General features: G+C 40.6%; 1 protein-coding gene across 2 annotated transcripts in view; it reads left to right on the top strand.

Annotated features, from left to right (window-relative positions):
• LOC139584166 (mucin-5B-like) overlaps window positions 1-23,777 on the top strand; it is a 41,314-nt gene that overhangs the window by 15,548 nt on the left and 1,989 nt on the right. For both annotated transcript variants that reach the window (XM_071415708.1, XM_071415709.1), the window contains 30 exons: window positions 1,057-1,151; window positions 1,421-1,547; window positions 2,084-2,187; window positions 4,334-4,485; window positions 4,662-4,711; window positions 4,831-4,931; window positions 6,107-6,258; window positions 6,359-6,497; window positions 6,659-6,766; window positions 8,399-8,578; window positions 8,717-8,956; window positions 11,986-12,142; window positions 12,306-12,434; window positions 12,681-12,831; window positions 13,244-13,287; window positions 13,401-16,127; window positions 16,226-16,509; window positions 16,717-16,888; window positions 17,559-17,803; window positions 18,330-18,513; window positions 19,205-19,406; window positions 19,749-19,927; window positions 20,177-20,246; window positions 21,385-21,527; window positions 21,619-21,650; window positions 22,084-22,252; window positions 22,622-22,662; window positions 22,857-22,979; window positions 23,115-23,213; window positions 23,524-23,652. In XM_071415708.1, coding sequence (XP_071271809.1) covers window positions 1,057-1,151; window positions 1,421-1,547; window positions 2,084-2,187; window positions 4,334-4,485; window positions 4,662-4,711; window positions 4,831-4,931; window positions 6,107-6,258; window positions 6,359-6,497; window positions 6,659-6,766; window positions 8,399-8,578; window positions 8,717-8,956; window positions 11,986-12,142; window positions 12,306-12,434; window positions 12,681-12,831; window positions 13,244-13,287; window positions 13,401-16,127; window positions 16,226-16,509; window positions 16,717-16,888; window positions 17,559-17,803; window positions 18,330-18,513; window positions 19,205-19,406; window positions 19,749-19,927; window positions 20,177-20,246; window positions 21,385-21,527; window positions 21,619-21,650; window positions 22,084-22,252; window positions 22,622-22,662; window positions 22,857-22,979; window positions 23,115-23,213; window positions 23,524-23,652 — 6,728 coding nt within the window. The remainder of the gene's footprint in view (window positions 1-1,056; window positions 1,152-1,420; window positions 1,548-2,083; window positions 2,188-4,333; window positions 4,486-4,661; window positions 4,712-4,830; window positions 4,932-6,106; window positions 6,259-6,358; window positions 6,498-6,658; window positions 6,767-8,398; window positions 8,579-8,716; window positions 8,957-11,985; window positions 12,143-12,305; window positions 12,435-12,680; window positions 12,832-13,243; window positions 13,288-13,400; window positions 16,128-16,225; window positions 16,510-16,716; window positions 16,889-17,558; window positions 17,804-18,329; window positions 18,514-19,204; window positions 19,407-19,748; window positions 19,928-20,176; window positions 20,247-21,384; window positions 21,528-21,618; window positions 21,651-22,083; window positions 22,253-22,621; window positions 22,663-22,856; window positions 22,980-23,114; window positions 23,214-23,523; window positions 23,653-23,777) is intronic.

Raw genomic sequence — 23,777 nt, 5'->3', positions numbered from 1 at the left:
TGGGGTCACGGGCGAATTTCCAAAATACCAAAAAATATATTTACAAATTTGTTTACATCCCTGTTTGTTAGCATTTTGCATTTACAAAATACCCAATAATACCCAATAAAAACATATATATTGCAACACATTTTAATAAAAACATACAAGGACATGTTATGTTAATTGGCATGCTGACTGCAGGATCCACCAGAGCCGTAGTCAGATATTTAAATGTTAATTTCTCTACCATAAGCAAAAAATATACACAGTGATCAAAATATAAACGCAACATGTAAAGTGTTGGTCCCATGTTTCAAGAGCTGAAATAAAAGATCCCAGACATTTTCAATACGCACAAAAAGCTAATTTCTCTCAAATTTTGTGCACAAATTTATTTACATCCCTTTTAGTGAGCAATTCTCCTTTGCCAAGATAATCCATCCATCTGACAGGTATGGCAGATCAAGAAGCTGATTGAACTGCATGACAATTACACATGTGCACCTTTGTGCTAGGGTAAAAAAAGGCCACTCGAAAATGTGAGGTTTTGTGACAAAACACAATGCCACAGATGTCGTGTTTTGAGTTGAGAAGACAATCAGAAATACTGTTCATGTTTTTCAATTGACTGCCATCATAGCCTCAAATAAAAAGGTTAACACTGTCTGTTAATTACATATTTTTTTCACATGGTTGCCTTCGCGAGAATTTTCTAAATGGGGTCGTGGGACAAAAAGTTTGCGAACCCCTGGTCTAATGAAACAATACCCAACCGCACTTCAGCCCAGCTTGAACAAAAAGGGAATCAGTTGCCCGACTGAGGGATTTGATAATAACAAAACTATTCCTTACTAGTAGTAGAAAAGGGATCACGCTGTGCATAGATCTGAGTATATTTTCTAACTAACCATTTAAATTGTTTCATTATGTTTCGGCATAGAGAGCCTTTATCAGAGCCTTGGAATACTTCTTGGGGATTACACTGACGTATGTCTACTGAGATGCACAGTAAAGCCTAGATAAAACCTCTTTGTTTATTTGTGAAATGTTGTTAATATCTCATATGTTTTACAGAGAGATATGCCAAGCACTGGTGCTCGATGCTGTCAGATCGTGAAGGAATATTTTCCCAATGCCACACTGAGGTCAACCCAAATTACTACAAGGAAGTAAGTACGAAATTTTAATTTGTCAAATGCTTTTTAATTACAGCCTTATCTCAAAATTCTAAGAATATATATTTTTTTAAACGATCGTTTAAGAAGTTCTATATCAAAATTATCAAATTTTAATAAAAATATCTCAAAACATCTAATCAGATTTTTATAATACTATTGTCCTGTGCTTGTGTGTGATTTCAGAAAACAGTAGTTTTCTTCATTAACACATCTCATAACTGAACGTTCTTCTTCTTCTGTTTCTTCTTCTCTCCCTATAGATCTGCATGTATGACAGCTGTAACTGTGAGAGGAGTGAGGAGTGCATGTGTGCTGCGGTCTCCTCCTACGTCCATGCATGTGCTGCTGCAGGCATCCTGCTCAGTGGATGGAGAAAAACCACCTGTGGTAAGATAAACATCAGAGATACTGAATTTATTGATTAATTAATGAAGGGTTTCCCCTCCTATTAACCCACGGTGTCCAGGGTTTACCCTCCTATTAACCCACGGTGATCAGGGTTTCCCCTCCTATTAACCCACGGTGTCCAGGGTTTACCCTCCTATTTACCCACGGTGTCCAGGGTTTACCCTCCTATTAACCCACAGTGTTCAGGGTTTACCCTCCTATTAACCCACGGTATCCAGGGTTTACCCTCCTATTAACCCACAGTGTCCAGGGTTTACCCTCCTATTAACCCACAGTGTCCAGGGTTTACCCTCCTATTTACCCACAGTGTTCAGGGTTTCCCCTCCTATTTACCCACGGTGTCCAGGGTTTACCCTCCTATTTACCCACGGTGTTCAGGGTTTACCCTCCTATTTACCCACGGTGTCAAGGGTTTACCCTCCTATTAACCCACGGTGTTCAGGATTTACCCTCTATTTTAAAAACAAAATTCCCCAAAACATGTAATTAAATGTTGAATCACCACCCATCCACAGGGAAGTACTCCTCTAGCTGCCCTGACACGATGGTCTATGACTACACCATGACCAGCTGTGACCGCACCTGTCGTTCACTGAGCCAGACAGACTTTACCTGCCAGGTACATTTACATGGACATCTCATTTCTATTATATTTGTTTGCTATTATTATTAATATTATTCATTTGATTAACTTCTACTTAGTACTCATCCCGGATCCGGGAGCACCCTCATCAGTAAAAAAGCTTACTAGCATAGCCTAGCATAGCGCCACAAGTAAATACTAGCATCTAAATATCATGAAATCACAAGTCCAAGACACCAGATGAAAGATACACATCTTGTGAATCCAGCCATCATTTCCGATTTTTAAAATGTTTTACAGGGAAAACACAATATGTATTTCTATTAGCTAACCACCATAGCAAAAGACTCAACCGCATATTTTCACCATTTTTTTACCGCATAGGTAGCTATCACAAATTCGACCAAATAAAGATATAAATTGTCACTAACCAAGAAACAACTTCATCAGATGACAGTCTGATAACATATTTATTGTATAGCATATGTTTTGTTCGAAAAATTTGCATATTTCAGGTATAAATCATAGTTTTACATTGCAGCCACCATCACAAAATCTCACCAAAGCAGCTAGAATAACTACAGAGACCAACGTGAATTACCTAAATACTCATCATAAAACATTTATGAAAAATACATGGTGTACAGCAAATTAAAGACAAACATCTTGTGAATCCAGCCAATCTTTCAGATTTTTTAAGTGTTTTACAGCGAAAACACAATATAGCATTATATTAGCTTACTACAATATCCAACCACACAACAGCATTGATTCAAGGCAACGCTAGCGATAGCGACAAAACCAGCAAAATATATTAATTATTTCACTAACCTTCATAAACTTCATCAGATGACAGTCCTATAACATCATATTACACAATACATATATGGTTTGTTCGAAAATGTGCATATTTAGCGGCACAAATCGTGGTTGAACAAGGTGAATACGTAGTGATAATGCAGAAATATTGTCCGGAGAAATCTTGGAGAGGCACCTATTCTAATCAAATAACTAATCATAAGCTTTACTAAAAAATACATGTTGGACAGCAAATTAAAGATACACTAGTTCTTAATGCAACCGCTGTGTTAGATTTTTAAAAATAACTTTAGTACGACATACAGCTTACGTTATAGCGAGACAGCGCCCAAAATCAGCGCCCAAACTACGTCTAAACATTTTCGACAGAAATACGAAAACATCATAAATCGTTCCTACTATTTGATGAGCTTCCATCAGAATCTTGTACAAGTTGTCCTTTGTCCAGAATAATCGTTGTTCGGTTGTAGAATGTCGTCTTCATCTGTAGAACGCTAGCCAACGATAGCCATGCGGAAGTGTCCAACTCACCAGAACGCATAACAAAGAAAATATCGAAAATCGGAATAAACTTATATAAACTGATATAAGTCGGTTTAATATAACTAGTGGAGATGTTTTTAACACATATATCAAATAAAATCAGAGCCGGATATATCTAACGCCTATAACGAAAGCTTTCAGAACGCAATCCTGAGGTCTGTTTGTCGCACCAAGACGAACGGTGAAAAGACTACACCCACGGTTCCAAGAGCTCTTGTTCGGCCTCAGATAGAGCTATACACCCCATTCCAATTCTCACTGCCTACTGACATCTAGTGGAAGGCGTATGCAGTGCATGTAGACCCATAGATTCCATGCAAATTGATAGGCTGACCCTGGAACAGAGCCCCCGATTTCATATTTCTCACTTCCTGACAGGAAGTTTGCTGCAAAATGAGTTCTGTTTTACTCACAGATATAATTCAAACGGTTTTAGAAACTAGAGAGTGTTTTCTATCCAATAGTAATAATAATATGCATATTGTACGAGCAAGAATTGAGTACGAGGCAGTTAAATTTGGGAACGATTTTATACAAAGTGAGAACAGCGCCCCCCCTATTGAGAAAAGGTTGTTGTCTTGTTGTTGTGTATATTGTTGTGTGTGTTGTTGTTGTGTATGTTGTTGTTGTGTATCTTCTTGTTGTTGTCTTGTTGTTGTTGTTGTGGATGTTGTTGTGGATGTGGATGTTGTTGTTGTCTTGTTGTTGCTGTTTTGTTGTTGTTGCGTATCTTCTTGTTGTTGTGGATGTTGTTGTTGTTGCAAATATGCCCAAAGTAATTTCCCTTCAAGGATAAAACACTTTTAATTTAATTGAACAGTCAGACCATGTGTCTGTGGACGGCTGTGGCTGTGCCGAGGGAACCTACCTGAACGACCAGGGAGAGTGTGTCCCTGCCTCACGCTGCACCTGCTACCATGGAGGCACAGTAGTACCCTCTGGAGAGGTCACCAGGATCTATGGGGCTACTTGGTGAGGACTTGGTTGGCGTGTGAAAGAAAATCTCTGAAAATCTGATGGTCTTTTCTGTTGTGGCTCTACTAAAATATTTAGAAATGGACGGTCTTCTTCTGAAGTCTTGGTTTACTTCAAGAAGCATGTTAAACCATGCTTAACCCCCTCCTCTTGTACCCCTCTTAACCACCCAGCTCTTGCAGACAAGGGAAATTAAGCTGTACTGGAGAACCACAACATCTATGTGAGTACTCTGAAATTCAGAACACATCTTTATTTGACAAATACAGCAAATCACTTCACAACCAAGACTCTGTACTTTAGTTCCTACTAACCTATAAAACCTACTTTTGTTCCCTACAGCCTGTGAAGAACCAATGGGTTTCTTCAACTGTTCTAGTGCAGGGCCCGGAGCCAAGGGCTCAGAGTGCCAGAAGAGCTGTCAAACACTGGACAGTCACTGTGTAAGTCTACAATGGGACATGTCTTACAACACGTTAATAAAAACATGTCTTACAACACGTTAATAAAAACATGCCTTACAGCACGTTAATAAAAACATCCCTTCAACACGTTAATAAAAACATTTCTTACAACACGTTAATAAAAACACGCCTTACAACACGTTAATGAAAACATGCCTTACAACACGTTAATAAAAACACGCCTTACAACACGTTAATAAAAACACGTCTTACAACACGTTAATAAAAACATGCCTTACAACACGTTAATGAAAACATACCTTACAACACGTTAATAAAAACATGCCTTACAACACGTTATTAAAAACATATATTGCAACACGTTTTAATAAAAACATACAAGGACAATGTCCTTGTAATTAGATTGATCTAATTATTTATTACCTTGGACATAGCTAGACCCAGGATCCAAACGATATCCTCTGATGAGATTGACTTTTTAGAGGGTTTCTGTTTGAGCAGACATCTGTAACGTTTACAGAGAACCTGATCTCCATGAACATCAGGAGATCATATTTAAAAGTGATCCTTGTGTCTTTTCAAACACTTGATCAATTGATCCATTTGACACATAATGTCCACATCTTATACCCTGGAGGGTGGAGGGACATTCAGGAACATAATGTCCACATCTTATGCCCTGGAGGGTGGAGGGACATACAGGAACATAATGTCCACATCTTATGCCCTGGAGGGTGGAGGGACATACAGGAACATAATGTCCACATCTTATAGCCTGGAGGGGGGAGAGCCATACAGTCACATAATGTCCACATCTTATAACCTGGAGGGGGGAGAGACATACAGGAACATAATGTCCACATCTTATACCCTGGAGGGTGGAGGGACATACAGGAACATAATGTCCACATCTTATACCCTGGATGGTGGAGGGACATACAGGAACATAATGCCCACATCTTATACCCTGGATGGTGGAGGGACATACATGCACATAATGTCCACATCTTATACCCTGGATGGTGGAGGGACATTCAGGAACATAATGTCCACATCTTATACCCTGGATGGTGGAGGGACATACAGGAACATAATGTCCACATCTTATACCCTGGATGGTGGAGGGACATACAGGCACATAATGTCCAACTTAAATTCATGTCAGTCCTTCCCTATTTCATTGTGTGTTATAGATCAGTGCAGAGTGTATGTCAGGCTGTGTATGTCCTGATGGTCTGCTGTCTGATGGAAACGGAGGATGCGTCAAGGAAGACCTATGTCCCTGTTCTCACAATGGAGTCTACTACCAACCTGGACATGTGCTCAAAGTAGACTGCAATACCTGGTAAAGTCAACTTCTACCCCTCTTCTTCTTCATCTTCTTTGGATTTGTCAAATGTTTCCTTCTAAAATCTCCCCATGTGATTATGTTTGCATCATTGTAGCACTTGCGAAGGCAGAAAATGGCAGTGTACCAATACGCAGTGTGATGGGATGTGTGCCATATATGGAGATGGGCATTTCATCACTTTTGACGAGGAAAGGTTCACTTTCAATGGAAATTGTGAATACACTCTTACTCAGGTAGGGCAATAATCATTTGTATTTATGATTTGATTTGTATTTTTATTAAAACCCCTACTTTATGTATGATGCACATATTTTCTAATTATGATTAAGTTGACGTAATAATAATAACTAAGAGGCAAAGGTTTTCTGATGGTGTATTTGAATACATCCTGCAGGACTACTGCAGCAACAATCCAAACGGAACCTTCAGAGTGATCTCAGAGAACATTCCCTGTGGAACCACTGGCACCACCTGTTCCAAGGCCATCAAGCTCTTCTTGGGGGTAGGAACTACTGTTCATAAACGGCTTCATACATGCATTAAAGGTACAATAGACAAGTCTGGACATTTGACTCAATGTCGACACCGGTGGCTGTGAGTGGAATTGCATGCTGACCTCTGTAATGCACTGATCTCGTCCCCCCCATGCGTTTTGTTAGCACGCTAGATTGACAGATTGCTAGATTGTCTGCTTAGAACTATTGTTGGGCAGATTTGAAAGCAGCACAAAAATCACCCCTATGTATTTGGGTTTAGGGTTATCTATGTTTTTGGACAGTAGAATTTCAAATCGACATGTTGTATCTGTGTACAAACTGAATAGTGTAAAACCCAACACCACCACAGTGTAACCCTGGACAGTGTAAAACCCAGCACCATGACAGTGTACCCTGGATAGTGTAACACCCAGCACCACCACAGCGTAAAACCCAGCACCACCACAGTGTAAAACCCAGCACCACCACAGTGTAAAACCCAGCACCACCACAGTGTAACCCTGAACAGTGTAAAACCCAGCACCACCACAGTGTAACCCTGGATAGTGTAAAACCCAGCACCACCACAGTGTAAAACCCAGCACCACCACAGTGTAAAATCCAGCACCACCACAGTGTAAAACCCAGCATCACCACAGTGTAACCCTGGATAGTGTAAAACCCAGCACCACCACAGTGTAACCCTGGATAGTGTAAAACCCAGCACCACCACAGTGTAAAATCCAGCACCACCACAGTGTAAAATCCAGCACCCCCACAGTGTAAAATCCAACACCCCCACAGTGTAACCCTGGATAGTTTAAAACCCAGCACCACCACAGTGTAAAACCCAGCACCACCACAGTGTAAAACCCAACACCACCACAGTGTAAAACTCAGCACCACCACAGTGTAACCCTGGATAGTGCAAAACCCAGCACCACCCCAGTGTAAAACCCAGCACCACCACAGTGTAAAACCCAGCACCACCCCAGTGTAACCCTGGATAGTGTAAAACTCAGCACCACCCCAGTGTAACCCTGGATAGTGTAAAACTCAGCACCACCACAGTGTAACCCTGGATAGTGTAAAACCCAGCACCACCACAGTGTAAAACCCAGCACCACCCCAGTGTAAACCTGGATAGTGTAAAACCCAGCACCACCACAGTGTAAACATGGATAGTGTAAAACTCAGCACCACCACAGTGTAAAACCCAGCACCACCACAGTGTAAAACCCAGCACCACCACAGTGTAAAACCCAGCACCACCACAGTGTAACCCTGGATAGTGTAAATCCCAGCACCACCACAGTGTAAACATGGATAGTGTAAAACTCAGCACCACCACAGTGTAAAACCCAGCACCACCACAGTGTAAAACCTAGCACCACCACAGTGTAAATCCCAGCACCACCACAGTGTAAAACCCAGCATCACCACAGTGTAACCCTGGATAGTGTAAATCCCAGCACCACCACTGTGTAAATCCCAGCACCACCACAGTGTAAAACCCAGCACCACCACAGTGTAATACCCAGCACCACCACAGTGTAAAACACAGCACCACCACAGTGTAAAACCCAGCACCACCACAGTGTATAAGCTGTCTACTAGTATTACATTATCAATTAACACTTTCTGTTTCTGTCTTTCAGAGCAATGAAATCATACTAGCAGATGAATCTGTAAAAGTGATCAAACAAGAGAAGGGGGTTGACGTGCCATACCAGGTCCACTCTATCGGTATCTATGTTGTTGTTGAGGCTGAAAATGGCCTGATCCTCATGTGGGATAAGAAGAATAGCCTGTTCATCAAACTCAGCTCTACCTTCCAGGTGAGTGACTAGAATAGGACATTTTGAACCAGTGATTGCACTGTATCTTTGTTTAGCAGTTGCATTGGCATACCATTTTTATAAATGTTTCATTAGCTACTTCAAGTTATTATTATTTATTTTTTTAAATCCTTCCAGGGCCAAGTGTGTGGTCTGTGTGGAAACTACGACGGTAATGGAAAGAACGACTTCACGTCCAGAAACCAGGAAGTGGTTGTTGAAGCTCTGGAGTTTGGGAACAGCTGGAAAGTGTCACCCAGTTGCCCCAACGCTGATGTCATAGAAAACCCATGCACTTTAAGATCCTACAGGAAGTCGTGGTCTCAGAAACGCTGCAGCATCATCACCAGTCACGTTTTCTCAGCCTGCCACTCACAGGTACAGTACACAGCAGATACTAGTCAATATAGATTCAATACTTTATTGCCATACCAACCAAAGTTGTTAGGAAGTTGACGTAGTGCAGCTGATATAAACAAAGACAACAAGACACACATATAAATACTTTCATTTGCATAACCTATACATTCAATAGAGACTACAGCAGGTACATTAAATAGAGACTACAGCAGGTACATTCAATAGAGACTACAGCAGGTACATTAAATAGAGACTACAGCAGATACATTAAATAGACACTACAGCAGGTACATTCAATAGAGCCTACAGCAGGTACATTCAATAGAGACTACAGCAGGTACATTCAATAGAGCCTACAGCAGATACATGCAGTCGGCAGGTTAAAACAAGCTGTATGAACAGAGGCTACCGCTTGTGTATCTTGGCTACATTGATATTTACATTTGGTGAAAATATATTTTCTCTTAAAAGTCTAAACCGTTGGGGGGGGGGAGGTCATCGGACTTCATGTTACACAATACATGCATGTTTTGTTCGATAAAGTTCATATTTATATCCAAAAATCTTAGTTTACATTGGTGCGTTATGTTCAGTAATGTTTTGCCTCCAAAACATCCGGTGATTTTGCAGAGAGCCACATCAATTTACAGAAATACTCATCATAAACATTGATAAAAGATACAAGTATTAAACATGGAACTTTAGATAAACTTCTCCTTAATGCAACCGCTGTGTCAGATTTCAAAAAACTTTACGGAAAAATCACACCATGCTATAATCTGAGTACAGTGCTCAGAGCCCAAATAAGCCATAAAGATATCTGCCATGTTTTGGAGTCAACAGAAGTCAGAAATATCATTATAAATATTCACTTACCTTTGATGATCTTCATCAGAATGCACTCCCAGGAATCCCAGTTCCACAATAAATGTTTGTTTTGTTTGATATAGTCCATCATTTATGTCCAAATACCTTCATTTTGATCGCGCGTTCAGTCCAGTAATCCACATTCATAAGGCGCAGGTCAGACGAAAAGTCAAACAATTCCATTACAGGTCGTAAAAAGATGTCAAACGATGTATAGAATCAATCTTTAGGATGTTTTTAACATAAATCTTCAATAATGTTTCAACCGGAGAATTCTTTTGTCTTCAGAAATGCGATGGAACGCAGGTCGCTCTCACGTGGCAGCATGTTCAGCTCGTGCCAGACACCTGACTCAAAGAGCTTTCCTTCCCTCATTCTTCACAGTAGAAGCATCAAACAAGGTTCTAAAGACTGTTGACATCTAGTGGAAGCCCTAGGAAGTGCAAAGCGACCAATATCCCACTGTATATTAGATAGGCAAACCCACAAACCTCAGATTTCCCACTTAATGGTTGGATTTTTTTCTCAGAGTTTTGCCTGCCATATTAGTTCTGTTATACTTATAGACATCATTCAAACAGTTTTAGAAACTTCAGAGTGTTTTCTATCCAAATCTACTAATAATATGCATATCTTAGCCTCTGAGCCTGAGTAGCAGGCAGTTTACTCTGGGCACCTTTTCATCCAAGCTACTCAATACTGCCCCCCAGCCATAAGAAGTTAAGATAGTCATACTATTGATCATTTAGATATTTCATTTAACATTTTAGGATCCCTTTTTTTTCCAAAAATATATATATAGAAAGAAAACATTTAAAATATTGAATTTGGCCTTTACTACTACAGGCCATAACATCACATTCATAAATGGCGAAAAAGACAGTCAAAAATAAATCATAAGGAATATGATTTTGAAGTGTCTGTCGTATTTTTAGGAGATTTAAGAAAGCTCAGGAATACATTTATTTGGGGGACATATTTAACCCCTTATTTTTGTTGGCAGAAAGCTCCCTCCATACTTCCATTCGTTTGTGTGGGTTACCGTCACCATCTTGTTCACAGGAGTCTCCCCTTTCCATAGAGTGGTGTCGTGTCTTTGGCATCATTAAAACGGAATACTTATTTATCAAATATCTCTCTGTAAGCTCTCTGGAGCTGAGATGTGAGTCAGCAGACTGAGGGCTCAACTCTAAAAGGGCTAGATTCCCTTTTTGGCTATCCACCTTTAAAAAGCTATATTTCCATGTTTGTGGAGACCACATTCATGGTAAACGCTGCATTTGTTTGCTCAGTCGCGCTATTACACGGATTGAATCTAGGCCTTAAACGTTGTATTTACATCTCCTAACAACCTAAATCTGATTTTCTTTTTATATCCAATCTTTTTTTCTGACTGTCCACACGTAGTTTTACATGTGGCCCATATCAGATTGGTTCCTTCACACTGTTGTAGGCTCTGAAGTAGCACACCGATGCAATGCTCATTTCCTGTCCTTTACATTTGGGGTGGTTGTCATGGTAATGGAAGGTTGTCATGGTAATGGCAGGTCATGTGCAAAAAAAAAACATCAGATCTGAGCATCCAGAAAGAGATCACATGGAGAATAGGATTTGAAACAGGATTGAGATCCACAATGGAAGTGGTAAAGATCAGATTCCATGTGTTTTTAATTTGCTGTTTACACATTAAGAACAAGATCAGATAGGTATTAAATATGAAAAGAATTGGTAAAAGATCTGAATTGGACTGCCTGTGTAAACGCCGCCAAAGTGGAAGTGCATAAGTACAAGAATATGGTTAAGGCTTCAACAATAGTTAATTTACCTCACAGCTTCAGGGTCATAATAACAGTCATATGGTGGAATTTATAACAACCGATCATTTTGGAGCACAAGTCTGAGGCTAACAGGTTTTCTATAAGGTCACACAATGACAAGCAGAGTTGCATGATGGTACATGGCAATCTTTCTAATACAATTGGTTTGTCAATAATCATGTGAATGTCCACAAAGTCACCATAAAAGACAACAACAAAAGTAGTACTAAACAGATATCAAAAACATAAAGTCAACCATCCAACCCAATAATAATCATTGTCAATAGTTCATCTGTAGTCTCTTCAACAAGCTGGGCAATGCATTGAATAAATAAATGATGGATTAATACATCTTCCTATAAGGTGGACCCCACGCCATTCCATGATGCCTGTGTGAGGGACTCGTGTGCCTGTGACACTGGGGGAGACTGCGAGTGTTTCTGTACAGCTGTAGCAGCCTACGCCCAGGCCTGTAACGAGGCAGGGGCTTGTATCAAGTGGAGAACACCAGATATCTGCCGTGAGTCATTTGCTTTGAGTGGGACAATTGATTGATGGATAGGTGGGATTGTTTTGCTATCGGGACAAAATACCAATTGATGATTTGTATGTGTAACTGTTCAATCAATCCTCTTTTAGGACCCTGGTTAAGTTAAAATGTGACATGTTTTTAATTTCACCAGCTCTGTTCTGTGATTTCTACAACCCTATTGGTGAGTGTGAGTGGCATTATAATCCGTGTGGATACCCCTGTATGAAGACCTGCAAGAATCCCTCAGGAACATGCTCCAGTCAGATCCCTGCGCTGGAAGGTAACTAATATCCCTTCATAACAGTTTGGCCGTTTGATTTAGACTATTTACATTCCAAGTTGTTCAACACATGTACAGTATAAAATATGTAATGACTCCCCCCTCCCTTGTCCATCTATACTGAAAACTAAATACAAATCTAGAAATATCATATCCATTACAGCTTTGGTGTTAGAAGTAGATACCATGAGGATGATCTAATCTGCGCAGGTGTCCTGGATTAAATTGACTGTTTATATCTTAAAGGTTGCTATCCAAAATGTCCTCCGGCCACGCCTTATTTGGAAGAAAGTACCATGAAGTGTGTCCGTATCGTGGACTGTGGTTGCTACGATGGAAATGGAACTCATTACAACAAGGGAGAGGTTATACCTTCCAAGGAGAACTGTCAGAGTTGGTATGTTTTCAGATCAACATTTTGATATATACATAGATACTGTATTTACATTACATAGGATTTAATATGGTTGGTATAAGCCTTAAGGTAGCCTGTATTTCTGGTGAGATAAGGCAATGGCAATCGTCCACCTGCAAAGAGGTTAACCAACCATTTCATTGATTTTGCTTTTCAAAGATTGTGATTTGACCTGTTAATACCTTATTGGGATTTGACCTGTTAATACCTTATTGGGATTTGACCTGTTAATACCTTATTGGGATTTGACCTGTTAATACCTTATTGTGATTTGACCTGTTAATACCTTATTGTGAATATAACATATAACATTGTTTTGTACTTCATAACAAACAGCTCTTAATATCTTATTCGACTTTGAAAAGTACTGTAACCTCCTTCTTTCTTTGTCAAGTCGTTGCTCATCAACTGAGGCCAGTTGCAGCTATGATGTCCAAGGTAAAGAAAACCACTACAAACTGAAACATTAGCCTACATGATTACCAAGAAGGTAACATGACAAGATGATTACATGATAATAACTTGTGTTCCCCGTGAAAATCCTATTGCAGCTTGCTATTGTTTATACGACGGCAGAACATACCCGTATGGAGCGACCATATATCACACATCTGACGGTGATGGGACCTGTATTACCGCCATCTGCAAAGAGAACGGAACCATTGTCCGGATTATGAATCCCTGTTCCACCACCCCAACTCCAACAACTACACCAAGAGTTACAACAACACAGATATCCACTCAAGCACCGACCACAACAGTATTTGTTTTCTCAACTCCTACTACTACCCCAACAACAAACCCTACCACTACCACAACTCCTACCACTACCCCCACAACAACCACTACCCCCACAACAACCCCTACCACTACCCCCACAACAACCCCTACCACCCCCACAACAACCCCTACTTCACCAACAACCACTTCACCCACTACTACTCCACACTGCCTGACCAAGACTGTCTGTGATTGGTCAGACTGGATTGACAATCACTATCCTTCATTTGGACCAGAAGAAGGAGATTATGAAACCATAGAAAATATAAGGAAATCTGGCATTGATATTTGTAGCCAACCTAAGGATGTAGAATGCAGAGCCAAAGACAACATCCATGTTCCTTTGGCCGAACTAGGTCAAAATGTTGAATGCAATCCCTCAGTTGGACTGATATGCCACAACAAGGATCAAGGCACCCCACCAATATGCTACAACTACGAGATCAGAGTCAGATGTTGTGTTGATGTTTGTAGCAATGAGACAACTACCACCTCAGAAAGGCCCACAACAACCATTACAACATCAACAACTACCCCAACAACAACAACAGAAAGTTCAACATCAACAACTACCCCAACAACAAGAACAACAACAGAAAGTCCAACAACAACTACCCCAACAACAACAACAGAAAGTCCAACAACAACTATCCCTCCAACAACAACAACATCAACAGAAAGTCCAACAACAACAACAACAACAACAGAAAGTCCAACAACAACAACATCAACAGAAAGTCCAACAACAACAACTATCCCAACAACAACAACATCAACAGAAAGTCCAACAACAACAACTATCCCAACAACAACAACATCAACAGAAAGTCCAACAACAACAACTACCCCAACAACAACAACATCAACAGAAAGTCCAACAACAACAACTATCCCAACAACAACAACATCAACAGAAAGTCCAACAACCACAACTATGTCAACAACTCCATCCATAACAACAAAAGTAACAGATGAAGTTACAACTGGTCCTGAATCAACAACACCCACAACAACAACTCAGATGAGGACTACCTCTGAGGAAACAGCCACCACCAAACCATCTACCATAACAACAGACTTCACTGTAGTCACATATCCACCATACACAACAGCAACAATAGCAACTCAAAAGCAAAACTCAACTTTGACAACACAGAAAGAAACTACTACATCAAACCCAACAACAACCCCTACCACTACCACAACCCCTACCACTACCACAACCCCTATCGATACCACTACCCCTACCACAACCCCTATCACTACCACTACCCCTACCACTACCACTACCCCTACCACTACCACAACCCCTATCGATACCACTACCCCTACCACTACCACAACCACTATCATTACCCCAACCACAACCACTACCACTACCACAACAACAACTCATATCATTACCCCAACAACAACCCCTACCATTACCACAACCCCTACCACTACCACTACCACTACCCCTACCACAACCACTACCCCTACCACTATCACTACCACAACCCCTATCGATACCACAACCCCTACCACTACCACAACCCCTATCGATACCACTACCCCTAGCATTACCACAACCACTATCACTACCACTACCCCTACCACTACCACAACCCCTATCGATACCACTACCCCTAGCATTACCACAACCACTATCACTACCACTACCCCTACCATTACCACAACCCCTACCACTACCACAACCCCTACCACTACCACTGCCACTACCCCTACCACTACCACAACCCCTACCACTACCACAACCCCTATCGATACCACAACCCCTAGCATTACCCCAACCCCTATCACTACCACTACCCCTAGCATTACCACAACCCCTACCACTACCACAACCCCTATCGATACCACTACCCCTAGCATTACCACAACCCCTACCACTACCACAACCCCTATCGATACCACTACCCCTATCACTACCACAACCCCTATCGATACCACTACCCCTAGCATTACCCCAACCCCTATCACTACCACTACCCCTACCACTACCACTACCCCTAGCATTACCACAACCACTATCACTACCACTACCCCTAGCATTACCCCAACCCCTATCACTACCACTACCCCTAGCATTACCACAACCCCTACCACTACCACAACCCCTATCGATACCACTACCCCTAGCATTACCCCAACCCCTATCACTACCACTACCCCTACCCCTACCACTACCCCTACCACTACCACTACCACTACCCCTATCGATACCACTACCCCTATCACTACCACAACCCCTATCGATACCACTACCCCTAGCATTACCCCAACCCCTATCACTACCACTACCCCTACCACTACCACTACCCCTAGTATTACCCAAACCCCTATCACTACCACTACCCCTACCACTACCACTACCCCTAGCATTACCACAACCACTATCACTACCACTACCCCTAGCATTACCACAACCACTATCACTACCAATACCCCTACCACATTATGTTTTTGCACATACAAAAATCGACATTTCCCTGCTAGTAAGTTTCCTTCATTAAAATGATCAATTCTGACTACATAATGCATTCATATACTTCATGTCATATCTATTCATTACTAATAATATGTTTTTGTTTAGGTTCCTTGATATATAATGAGACTGACGGGGCAGGCTGGTGTTTCACCTCCTACTGTAACTCAAGTTGTATTGTTGAGAAACAAGCCAGACCATGTCCCTCTACGACCCCAGCTACAGTCAGCACTGTCTCAGCTACAGTCAGCACTGTCTCAGCTACAGTCAGCACTGTCTCAGCTACAGTCAGAACTGTCTCAACAACAACAGAAGCTACACATACTAGAACATCTACATCGTCCCCGACTACACCTTACATGGACTGTGAATATGTCAATCCACCAAGAAAGGTAATGAAGTTAACAGAATTATTGTGTTTCTTAGTTATAGTGTTGTGTAGTCATAGTGTTGTGTAGTTCATAGTGTGTAGTTATAGTGTTGTGTAGTTATAGTGTGTAGTTCATAGTGTTGTGTAGTTATAGTGTTGTGTAGTTATAGTGTTGTGTAGTACGTAGTGTGTTTACTTTCAGGACTAAAACATTCATTTTCAACTTTAGGATGGTGAGACTTGGAAGCCAGACAACTGCACTACTCAAACTTGCCACAGGGGTGTAATTACCACAACGTTTGTGGTCTGTGAGTCTGTAGAAAAGCCTGTGTGTGAAAATGGATACCCACCAGTGAAAGTCTATAACGAATCGGGTTGCTGCTATCACTACGAATGTGAATGTAAGTTCAAAACGTAATGTTTTTAATTATTTTCTCTCCTTCTACACATACTTCTATCTCCAAGTGTACTTGTTTTTAAGACGTCCTCCAGTGATTTTAGAACATTTCCTGTTGGAAACTGATATCCCAAGTATAAATACAGTAAAGTCCGTACACTAAAGGGTAAAGAAATACTATGTTTTGAACAAAATAGTGTTTTTTGGACACAACTGCAAACTTCAAGGAGTTGGTCTGATCCAGGTGTGCAACTTTGGTTTTAGAAGTGGGGGGGACATAATTATTATAATTATTTTTATCCAGTCGGATAAACACTCCAAACAGCCTACTCGACCGCTCGGAGGCGTCCGCATGGTCCTAAAGCACAGTGTTGCCTTGTTTCGTATCACATTCCAATGATTAAACTGGGGGGGAACAAAAATGCAATTTCAGAATGTGGGGGCGACATGCCCCCGTCCACCCCCCTGTCCCCAGTGAAAGTTGCACCCTCTGATCTGATAGTGACATTGTGATGTTATCAGCTTGTTCCATTTCATGAGGATACCTAGACCACCTGTTGTGTTCAGTAAATCAGGTGTTAAATGAGGTGAAAAGGAGACTGGAGTAGGACTTTAAGCTCTTGTATTGATGCGTGATCTATCTATTTGCTACTTTTTTCTGTTCTATCTCTCAGGTATATGCTATGGATGGGGAGACCCTCACTACGTCACATTTGATGGCCAATATTACAGTTTCCAGGAAAACTGCACCTACGTTTTGATTAAAGAAATAGTTCCTCGACAAAACTTCAGTGTCATCATCGACAACTATAACTGTGATCCGTCTGGACATGCGACCTGCCCTCAGTCTCTGATTGTCTATTACAAGTCCTATACAATTGTTCTTACGCCGAAGAGATTAAACGTGACAACAAATGTGGTAATTATAACTGTGCTTTTGTACACATTTATACACTTACAAAAGTGCACTTTGATGTAGACATTCTTTGATACAGACCTTTGATACATACATGATTTGAGAGAGACATTCTCATACCACTTTAAGACTTAAAATAATCTAGCTTCATATTTTCAAATGTATTATTTACTTTTTGTTAACGTGGGGGTATTGATTAATAGGAATATCTGATCTTGCCGACTACGACAAGTGTAATTTGCAATACTACACTACATTAGTTACAAATAGTTATTTAACAACATGACATATTGGTTAACCACTTTGAGGATGCCATCACGTTAACTCAAAACCATCATCAAGGTATCTGAAACAGTCCCATGACATTTCAAAGAATTACATTTTATTGACAAAAGATTGACAGACTACCAACTCTTCTTGTGACTTGATATAGTTCTGGAAACCGTTCAAATCTTATCTACTGTATTGTAATGTTATTCTGTTCTCTATTCTCATTCCTTACGTAATGTTTTTACTTATCATTCACAAGGTTTACATCAATGGAAATCAGATCTTCCCGACCTTTTCTAATGAAGACCTCATGATCACCAGCACTGGAGTAGAGTTACTGTTGAAGATCCCTGCCATTAAAGCAACAGTGATGTTTAAGTCCCTTATGTTCAGTGTAACCCTGCCAAACTCCCTATTCCACAACAACACAGAGGGGCAGTGTGGTAAGTATGTAGGCTTTACTGTATCCCAAATGGCACACTGTTCCCAATGTAGTGCACTCCTTTTAACCAGGGGAAATAGGGTCCCAATGTAGTGCACTCCTTTTAACCAGGGGGAATAGGGTCCCAATGTAGTGCACTCCTTTTAACCAGGGGGAATAGTGTCCCACTGTAGTGCACTCCTTTTAACCAGGGGGAATAGGGTCCCAATGTAGTGCACTCCTTTTAACCAGGGGGAATAGGGTCCCATTGTAGTGCACTCCTTTTAACCAAGGGGAATAGGGTCCCATTGTAGTGCACTCCTTTTAACCAGGGGGAGTAGGGTCCCATTGTAGTGCACTCCTTTTAACCAGGGGGAATAGGGTCCCATTGTAGTGCACTCCTTTTAACCAGGGGGAATAGGGTCCCATTTGGGATGCTCGCATTATGTTGACCAAAAACACTTTAAGTATGAATCAGAAGAACAGCTTGTAGTACTCTGTGAGTAAACTGAACATTATAGTTGCAATGATTTGATGATATTTTGTTGCATGTTATTGCATTTCAATGGCATTAGAGTTCACTGTACAGTTACAATGATAGCATAACCAATGAAAAGATACTGTAGGTAGGCTTAAAGTTATGAGCAGCTGTTTCTGACATCAAAGAAGTTGTGTTTATTTCTCATTCCCATATTTATTTGACCTTTATAAAGGTACCTGTGACAATAACCGGAAAAACGATTGCAAATTACCGAATGGTCAGATTGACCCATCATGTCCTGGGATGGCTCATGAATGGAAGATTCCTGATGATAAAAAACCCTACTGTAAACGGCAACCTACTACCCCACCTACCCCTACGCCTACAACCTGCCCGTCAGGAAAGACATCAATCTGTGACATCATACTTAGCCCGTAAGACATGTAACCTTGTAATAACACAGAGAGACAGCTATATTACAAAGACAAGGGAATCTGATTGAGGTTGCTATGACACTGTGTACATAAAAGTCTGTAAACGTTCCGCTAAAGGCATGGGTTGTTGTTCCATAACTTAGAACCAAACTTATCTTACAGACTGTTTATGCCGTATAAAATATGCCATATTCATAAGAACTTCATAAATGCTTCACAAATAAAGTAGCGTGTAAGGCATACAGTAATCAATGTTTGTAGGAAATCTGTCGTGACATGTTATATGCCCCATTTGGGTTGGGCCTATATATAATAACATAAATGGGTTCTTTATTTTGGAAGGGTCTTTAAGCAATGCCATGACGTTATCCCACGACAACCCTTCTTCGAGGCCTGTAAGTTTGATGTCTGCCACATGCCAAATATCTCAATCGGCTGCTCCAGCCTGGAAGCCTACGCCGTGAGGTGTGCAGCAGCTGGAGTCTGTATCGACTGGAGGAAGTCAACTAAAGGAAAATGTGGTAGGGAAGGACATCCATATAAAATAAGGTTCCGTGTCCCAAATGGGATCCTGTTCCCTACATAGTGCACTGCTGTTGACCAGGCTCTGGACAAAAGTAGTGATCTAAGTAGGGAATAGGATCCCATTTGGGATGCACCCAAGATGTTAATAAGATTTTTAATAATTCTAATAACTTTAATTGTATTTTGTATTTTACAATTTGTGTACTTACTGTTTTGTCTTTCATTCCATCTTGACCATATTACAGAACTGACATGCCCTAAGACCAAAGTGTATAAGGCATGTGGCTCTACTATCCAGCCAACATGCAATTCAAGGTATCTATCTCATTCTCATCTCGTTCTCATCTCATTCCCATCTCATCTCATTCCAATCTCATCTCATTCCCATCTGATTCTCATCTCATCTCATTCCCATCTCATTCTCATTCTCATTCTTATTCCAATCTCATCTCATTCCCATCTCATTCCATCACATCTCAGTCCCATCTCATTGCATTCCCATCTTATCTCATTCCCATCTCATTCTCATATCATTCCAATCTCATCTCATTCCCATCTGATTCTCATCTTATCTCATTCCCATCTCATCTCATTCCCATATCATTCTCATTCCCATCTCATTCCAATCTCATCTCATTCCCATCTCATTCCATCACATCTCAGTCCCATCTCATTGCATTCCCATCTTATCTCATTCCCATCTCATTCTCATATCATTCCAATCTCATCTCATTCCCATCTGATTCTCATCTTATCTCATTCATCCATCTCATTCCCATCTCATCTCATTCCTATCTCATTCCCATCTCATCTCATTCCCATATCATTCTCATTCCCATCTCATTCTTATTCCAATCTCATCTCATTCCCATCTCAATCCCATCGCATCTCATTCCCATCTCATTCTCATTCCCATCTCATCTCATTCCCATCTCATTCCCATCGCATCTCATTCCCATCTCATTCTCATCGCATCTCATTCCCATCTCATCTCATTCCCATCCCATCTCATTCCAATCTCATTCTCATCTCATTCCCATCTCATCTCATTCCCATCTCATTCCCATCTCATTCCCACCTCATTTTCATTTCATCTCATTCCCATCTCATTCTCATGTCATTCCCATCTCATTGTCATCTCATTCTCATCTCATTCCCATCTCATCATCTCATTCATCTCATTCCCATCTCATTCCCACCTCATTTTCATTTTCATCTCATCTCATTCTCATCTCATTCTCATCTCATTCCCACCTCATTTTCATCTCATCTCATTCTAGTCTCATTCTCATCTCATTCCCATCTCATTCCCACCACATTTTCATCTCATCTCATTCCCATCTCATTCCCATCTCATTATTTTACACCACTACCTAATGTACATGCTTTCTTAAAGGTTTCCATTATATTCCAACGTTTCTAGTCTGTAATGAATTGTTTTTTCTTATCATAGATACAATGAAAAATATGTGCATTCATGTCAGGGAGCACAAAGGAGCCTTGCCGTTGTATGTGACTCATTCATGGAGGGCTGTTTCTGCCCTGAGGGTACCATCTTGTTCAACACATTCTCTGACACCTGTGTTCGTGACTGTGGTAAGGATGTGACCGTTTGAGGAATACATTGTTTAATTGTGTCTCAAAGTAACACCGTTATATGACTTAAGATCTTATTTTCTCCTTCAAGGATGCACAGGACCTGATGGAAAACCCAAACAGGTAATAATGTAGATGTATACCACAATGAATCTGTCAGAAGAAATGGTTCAACAGCTCACTTCACATTACGGCCCACAAAAAGGTTCTGTATAGAACCCCAATTATTTTAAGCTGTTTACTAGTTTCATTGGGGTTTGTAAGTGGTCCAAGCCCTGAAGAGGCTGGAGCCCTATTGTTATTATCAATCAATCAAATGTATTTGGTAAAGCCCTTTTTTCATCAGCAGTGGTCACAAAGTGCTTTACAGATACTCAGCTTAAAACCTCAAAGAGCAGGCAATGCAGAGGCAGAAAGACAGTAGCTAGGAACATCTCCCTAGAAGGAAGGAACCTAGGAATAAACCAAGAGAGGAACCAGGCTCTGAGGGGTGGCCAGTCCTTGTCTTAATAAGTTTGAAGTCTCTGCTAACAGTGTTTGTTTTGTCCCAACACAGTTTGGTCAGACTTGGTACAGTAACTGCCAGAAGTGCACGTGTAATGGTGACACACTGAGTGTCCAGTGTGAACCAGTGAAATGTCCGCCCCAAGAAATTGTTACCTGTAAGAAGTACGGTGAGGTGTTGGTCAACAAGACGGTGGACTGCTGTCAGATAAATACATGTGGTGAGTAGAGACAGGATTTGAGTTTAGACCGGATAGAGGCACTTTAACGTTCCACCAGGTTACCTGGGTACAAGTCTGTTTGTGCTAAATGTTTGGCATATGACAAGGAGTACAAGGTATGGAATGTTAGCACCAAACAGGTCTTCACTCTAGCTACTTCATAAAGCCTTCATAAGCACTACATAAATGTGTTACAAAGCATCTATAACATGCTTTATAAAGGGTTCATAAATGTGCCATAACACTGTGACATAATGTCATTCGTGATATCGTGATGGTAACATGGTGCAGGAATTGTGACTAACTTAACCGTTCAACAACTGTTATGTCTCAACCATTGCCTGACCCTTGTATTGTGTCTTCTCTCAGTGCCCAAACCTGTTTGTGTCCACAATAATACCGAATACACGGTGAGAAGTAACACTTTTTTGATATAACTCAGAGCACTATTATGGTAAATAATTTGTACATTTTGTATAAAATAAACCTAAATATTGATGTACCAATCCCAGATTGCCCCTTTAAGTAATCCTGAGAGCCACTGTGGCCCCAAGCTTAATTTTTGCTTCAGTACATGATACTAACTCTTGCTTGCACTCTCCAGCTTGGTGAAAATGTTCCCAAAGGCACCTGTGAGGAGTGCAAGTGTGGCCCTAATAAGGATCCAGTCTCCAAGCTATATGTTGTTGAGTGTGGCCAAATCAACTGTATCACCACCTGCCCAACGGTACTGTACTCAGGATAATGGCAAACTCGGTTAAACATAAGTGAAACATTTTACATGGTTGGCTATACAGTATAATAATCCAGGTATATATGAAGGAAATCCACTAATGATGTCACCATGTTGACTCTTCTCCAGGGTTATGAGTATGAAGTCGTCCCTGAGAAATGTTGTGGAACGTGTGTCCAGAAGGACTGTGTTCTAGTTCTCCCAGATGCCACATCTCACATCATTCAGGTGACATTGATGAGATAATGCAACCAAATTAGATTATTTTTAATATCAGATATCTTTGTGATATCTCAAAGGGACGAATGACATCACTAACGAGAACATATAAATGCTTACAAATGTTCATAACTTCATCATAAATTATCATAAATGTTAAAGGTGTAAATGCTTAAGAATTGTAATTCTTGTTTACATTTTCAAATAACAAAGTACTTATTTCTGAAAGGTTTATAAATGATTTATCAATGCTTATTTATTGAAGTTTTTATAACGTACAGTATTAATTTACCAAGGTTCATTTTTTTCTACTTGACAGCTTGGGAAGCTTTGGTCGCCCCCTAGTGACCGCTGTGTGAAGTATGAATGCACAAAGACAAACAACCAGTTCATCGTTGTGGAATCCAAATTGAAATGCCCAGTGTTCCGTCCAGAGGACTGCGTCCCTGTAAGTAGATGAGGAAACTGCTTGAATGTGTTTGTTTGAAGTAAAGTAACTATACCTAAATATACTGGTTGCTTCATTTGATAGTAACTTGTAGTTTATATTGAATTTACACCCGAGTAACATAT

This window comes from Salvelinus alpinus, chromosome 9 (genome assembly GCF_045679555.1).
Source record: "Salvelinus alpinus chromosome 9, SLU_Salpinus.1, whole genome shotgun sequence".
Classification (NCBI taxonomy): domain Eukaryota; kingdom Metazoa; phylum Chordata; class Actinopteri; order Salmoniformes; family Salmonidae; genus Salvelinus; species Salvelinus alpinus.
This window is presented reverse-complemented; position numbering and strand designations above follow the sequence as displayed.